This window comes from Alligator mississippiensis, chromosome 5 (genome assembly GCF_030867095.1).
Source record: "Alligator mississippiensis isolate rAllMis1 chromosome 5, rAllMis1, whole genome shotgun sequence".
NCBI lineage: Eukaryota > Metazoa > Chordata > Crocodylia > Alligatoridae > Alligator > Alligator mississippiensis.
Window position 1 is genome coordinate 194,857,855 of NC_081828.1, and position 6,000 is coordinate 194,863,854.

The following is a 6,000-nucleotide window of genomic DNA, read 5'->3' on the forward strand; positions in this document are numbered from 1 at the left end:
TAGAAAATTACAAAACGAACAACAAAAGTACCTGAGACTAAAGCAGCATAAACTAAAGTACTGGGGAAATAACCTGCCCCGTCAATGCATGTTCTAGATTCCTGCAAATATATACAACTCATTCTAACATTTTGTCAAGCTTTGAGTTATTTAGCCTGAATGTATTCAACTGCTCTTCTAAATATCACCCTATATTATAATCTAGTTACTTCTTTGTTCTTTCTTATCCCAGTTATATAGGCTAAGGCTGGTTAAGCTTTTCCATAAGTCATACTGCTCAACCTTCACACCTCCAAGTTCTGATTACTGCCCTCTTCAGTCAAATAATGTATGAAACACTGAAAAGACCTACATAAACACAAAACCATCTGCAGTCCCTACAAAGAGAGCTTAGTAAAATGTACCCATCATGTATTCAGCTAGGCCAAGGTAAACCCCACTAGCGCAAATCAGTTCTGTTTGCTGTCTAAAATTGTTACTGTTTGTCCATTCCCTCCTCCCCCCCCCCCCCCCGGCCAGTTGGGGGGGGGGGGGTGTTGCATCAATCCAATCACATGACCCCAGAGTCTCCGGTAGCCAAAACTCTAAGGAGACAAGGTCATAGAGATTGCAGCTAACTCCTACAGAACCCACTTACTCTGCTGAACCTATAATTTAAGGCACTGATTTTTTTTTTTAAAGAATTAAAAAAAGCAACTGACAACATATTGAGAAAACATCATTTACTAGAATGGAGTAGAATAAGAAAAGGAAAAGCTTTATTACAAAGTAACATTTAGACTTTTCAACACAATCAATTTTGAGATAACCTGTTAACATCACAGCGTATCTCCCATTTAAAAAACAGGTAGGGGGAGAAGTCTATAGCAGTGCTGATGTCTTTTATTGGAGTTTAAATGAATTCAAAGTTTTAAAGAGATTTACTCATTCCTAATCATTGAAGGCAATTAAAGTCATAATGAAGGGAGGTAGCCAAACTAACTGGGACAAAGTTGTTCATATTTTTTAATATTTTAAAGAAAAAACAAAACAAAACAAAACCCAGTAACATTTTCTTCTCTGAGCTGTTTTATTACTACAAGGTACTGTTCCTATTACTGCTACCTCCGTTCTACCCAAATAATACCAAGCAAAGAAAAAAAAATGTGAACACAGTTCAAACACTAATGTTTCCTCTCTTTCTACTCTGTGGAACTAACCTCACGCAGTTCCAAAGGTCTTTCATAGTGTAAAGTTAACTCAGTTGGTATTTTTTCAGTTTAAACAGTATGCATCCACAAACCAGGCTGTCTGGCCCATGGAGGGTCTCTCGGTCCCTCCTGGCTCAGGCACCACCCACCTGTAGCACGTCCTGCCACTCCCCAGGCTGCAGCAGGGCTGGAGCAGCTCTGTGGCTGCACTATCTTTCTATGCACCCCAGGTGACAGCGGCTCCTTCTGGCTGCCACCACCACTGGCCCCAGCCCCGTGCATGGGTGCCTGCTGGTATCGCACAACCCTGACCTAGCCCACCCTGTGCCTGCTTCAGACTCATCAGCACATGCCGGGCACAAACTGTTCCTCAGCATGGGGGAAAAAGCGGCTCCCTCCTATTCAGCACTGCCAGACCCTTCCTGCTGCAGCCACCTGGACCCTGAGCAGGGCTGCCCTTCTTCTGAACTGTGCTGCCACCATTGCCCTGCTGCTCAGCCCAGAGGTGGAGGTGACGGCAGTGGAAACACAGGGCAACCCGGAACAGGGTCCAGGTCACTACAGCAGAAAGGGCCTGGCAGCAGCAAGGCAGGGGGGCCACTTCTCCCCTACATCAAGGAACAGTTTCTGCCTGGCAGCCACTGCTGCTGCCTCTGCTCAGCACTAGCAAGTCCAGAGCAGGCATGGGGTGGGCCAGGTCAGGGCTGTACACACGGGTCCCCACATGGGTAGGACTGGGGCCAGCTGCAGCAGCAGCCAAGAGAAGCCAGCACCTGGCAGTCCAGTTCAGTCTAGAAAGACCAACCGAGCCACAGAGCCACCCCAGCCCCGCTGCGTGCCCAAGGGGTGGCAGGACGCACCACAGGTGGGCAGTGCAGAGCAGGCCAGGACAGGGCTGGGTGTGGGTTCTGGCTTGTCTGCCCCCGCTGGGGTGACTGAAGCGGGCATGGGGCAGGGATGGGGCTGAGCACTGTTGGCAGTGGTAGGGAGACGCTGCATGGCAGGGGCAGTACTGACCAGCTCAAGAGGGCATGCAGGGGGCTTCCATGCACACCTCACCATACTCACAAACCCCACAACCACAATCATATACCCCACAAACACTGTATCCACTCACACACACCCCATGCACTTCTGGGGGAAGCCCTGCTCACTGCTACATGCACTCCCAGCACACACACACCCCCCTGCACAAACCCTCCATACCCACCCACCCATGTCAACATACCCCCACACACTCACAGGCCCCCACAAACCCCATACCCACATCCCCCTACCCCCTCTGCAATATACAGGAGTGAGACTTCATTTTGAAGCATTATGTAATCATCACTATATACACAGCACAAATGTACACAAATCACGACCAAAATATATTTAAATAAAATATGTAATGTGGATCTTTGATTTTTAGTATATAATTTGGGGTTTTTTCCCAGTTCCAAGATGGCAAACTCGCTTCCCAAAAGGAGTACTTCCAGGAGCCAAGGGGAAGGACAGGTCATAGGTTACAGGGTGGGGCTCCACAGCTCACCAAAACTCGTTAAACGGCCCTCCAGCCAAAATAATTATCCACCCTTGCTTTAGGCACACATGCTCTAAGCAATCCCCTTGAAGGGACTGCTCCCAGTATAGAGCAGTGGGTGCACAAGTTTTGCAGGACTGGGACCAGTGTTTTCAAGTGGTAAGGCCAATTAAAATATTTTCAAAAAATGTCCACTAGATTTCTGATGTCCTGCAAGAGGTGTGTGCTTTCCAAAGGTTAAGCAACTTCAAATGAAGTCAATTTGAAAACACCCCCTCCTACATATTTTCCTCCTCAATTACATATTTGATTAAAATAAAAGGTTAAAAAAGAAAAAAAAAATTAAGCTTCATACAACTGCAGCGTTCCAGTACAAGTGGACCCTCTAATTTCCACCCTAAGGGTGGAGTCCTACCATAAAGATCTGACATTACCACACCAACTATTTCCATATTAATCTGTTTCCTGAACAACAGTCCTGGTGTTCATTACATTTGGGGAGTTCTTCGTGTTTACTTACTGAGACACTTGTGTGAATCCCTACATTACCCAAGCACTTCAATGCAAGATCTTCAACTAACAACATCAAAACTCTGTTTTACATTAACAGCATAAAAGCAAGGGGCATGTGGTGTCCATTTTGGTGTTTTAACCAGACAGTATTTCCAAATAACAGAAACCATCTCATTGCAAGTAGGGTCACCTCAAGCCCACATGACTGAAGTACAGCTTAATCCCGGACAATACATAAATAAATGAAACAGAAGGTCTTTCAAAACCAGGATCAAGGGCTTCAGGGGCTGGAAGCCACCAAGACTATAACCACACAAATAGCCTTGGCGGTGCATCTGTCAATATATCACATTTCAGAGGTTCTTAAGTTTTTTTCCCCATACGGTAGACAGTTTTGGTCAAAGATAACTTGTCCTCATTTGCAATCATACAGAAATCAGAATATCTTCCTTCACATAACCTCCCTGTGTTAACTATTGTAACGGTTACATTCCTGAAATTATATTTCAGTGCATTTGTTGCCATATTTTAATGAATTTTAGCAGCTGGAAACAAGAATGAGATTCAGCCCGATGTGAGAAGAAAGATAGTTACAGGCTACAGGTTGGAAACCCAAGATGTTTAATACAAGCAACGTTATTAATGCAACATTAATACTAAAAAACTTGGGGACCATTTCGGAGAACATATGGCACCCGTTAAATTAATAGCATTCAGTCCAGGAGTCGGGGTTTACCAGATTGGGGCTCTTAACTATAAGAAAGCTTGGGAAGCAGTCTTTTATTTGCATGTGAAATGCCACGCACAACAAGGATGGTATATAAATGATAGCAGCTGGTATATAGCAGCTGCCATACTTTAGTTAATCATTGTACTTTTTCGCTAGTCAGTGCTGTAACTGTGTGTTACACACCAGAAAGATTTTAAAAGATACACTAAGTAGTCATGATTTTTCCCTCCAAAACCATCTTCTTGAGGAAAATTCATCAAAAGGTAGAAACTTAATTGCCTTCGTCCCCCATCCTGACCACGTCTTGGGGGGGAGCGGGGAGGGCTGTGGGCACATCCTGTCCAACCCACCGGCCTAATCCCCGTGTACTTTCAACTCCAGCTTGGCGCAGTTGGAGAAACTCCTGATGTAAACATCTGTAAAGCGAAACCCTGCCATCAAGTATGTGTGTGTTTTGGGGGGGGGGGGGGGGCGGATTTCAGAGAGGTTGGAAAAAACCAAAGAGAGTAATTCATGCCCAAACATCTGAGCCGAGTACTTGGAAGAGACACTGGACAACATTTCATTAAATAACCAGCCGCGGGGGGCTCCGACTGGAGAAAGGCAGGCAAGCTTTTGAGGGCACAGCCGTCTCCGCCCGGCCGGGGCGGGAAGCAGCCGGGGGCAGCGGGGGTGCGGAGGAGACCTTCCCACGGGCAGCACCCGAGCCCCGCCGAGCCCGCCTCCCGCCCGGGGCCGCTGCCAGCGGCGGCAACCCGACCGGGCCGGGCGGGGCCGAGCGGGGCCCGGCGCACGACGGGGGTGGCGGTGGGGGTGCGGGCCGCCCCTGCCCCTGCCCCTGCCCTGCCCTACCCTGCGGCCGCGCGTGGCCGGGGCCGGGCTCGGGGCAGCGGACGGCGCCGGCCGGACACAGGCTCCTCCCTGCGCTGGAAACTTTTTTTTTTCCGGGGGAAGCCTTGGCTGACAGGACCCCCCCGGCCGGCCCGGCCCGGCACGGCCCTTTTGTTCTCCGCGAGTTACTTTCTTTCCTTTTTTCTCTGCAGCTGCAGAGAGCCGCTGCCCCGGGGCCAGGGCCTGGCTCCTGGCGCCGCCCGCGGCGGGACCGCCACTCCGGCCAGCGCTCGGCTCGGCTCGGCTCGGCCCGGCTCCCCCCGGGCGCGCCCGCGGCGGCGGCCCCGGACAAAGCGCGGCCCCGGCCGGGCTCCGCTCCCGCTTCCCGGGAAGCGCCATGTTGCTCCCGACGCCGCTCCCGCTCCCGCTCCCCCGGCCCCGGCCCCGCGCACCTTGGCGATCGCCTTGCGGTAGCGGGTCACCGCCTGCTGCACCAGGTCCAGCACCTTCATGTTGCCGTCGCCGCAGGGCACCACCACCCGCGTGCGCCCGAAGCACACGGTCACTTTCATCCTGCCCGGCGCCGCGACCCCGGGCGCGCCCAGGCCCCGCTCACATGCTCGGCCGCCGCCTCCGGCCACCTGTTCCGCGGCCGCGCGCGGCTCGGGCGCTCGCTCCGGCGGGGGCCGGCAGCAGCGGCGGCAGCAGCAGCGGCGGGACGGGGCCGGGGCGGCGCTGTCTCCCCGCGATGGCCGCGCTGGGCATTGCGGCTCCCGCCCCTGCCGCGGGGAAGGGCCGGCTGCGGCTGCACCTATGACACGCGCCCGGGGCGGGGACTGCGCGGGAGGCGGCGGCGGCTCCTTTCCCCCGCTCCGAGGGGAGGAGGAGCAGGCGGGACCCTTCCCTTGAAGGCTGCGGCAAAGCCAAATCCGGATCCACGGCAGCGAGGGGGCAGCCCCCCGCCCGGCTGCGACACGGGCGCTTGTTCCCCGGCGCAGCCTGGCAGGGCAGGGCAGGGCAGGGCAGGGCAGAGCCCGGCTGCCCGGGGAAGCTCCGAGCAGCGACCCACTGGATCAAGGGTGGCCGACCTGCGCTCTTCAGAAGTGAATATGCCTCTCCTTGAGTCTGCACCAGCTTGGCGGCTGTGCTTGGAAGGAGCTGGCCCCTGTGTGCTCGTGCAAAGATTCAAGGAGACACGTGTTCATGTCTGA

At 52.8% G+C, this 6,000-nt stretch overlaps 1 protein-coding gene across 13 annotated transcripts in view; it reads right to left on the minus strand.

The window, feature by feature from the left end:
- The window catches only part of PARD3 (par-3 family cell polarity regulator), a 723,581-nt gene extending 718,016 nt beyond the window's left edge, over positions 1-5,565 (minus strand). For 6 of the 13 annotated variants that reach the window (XM_059729149.1, XM_059729146.1, XM_059729143.1 and 3 more), the window contains exon 1: positions 5,242-5,562. In XM_059729149.1, coding sequence (XP_059585132.1) covers positions 5,242-5,361 — 120 coding nt within the window. In that variant the 5' untranslated portion in view covers positions 5,362-5,562. Of the gene's footprint in view, positions 1-5,241 lie in introns of all 13 variants that reach the window. The other 7 variants (XM_059729152.1, XM_059729148.1, XM_059729154.1 and 4 more) reach the window with 3 other exon arrangements.
- Positions 5,566-6,000: the final 435 nt, after the last annotated feature.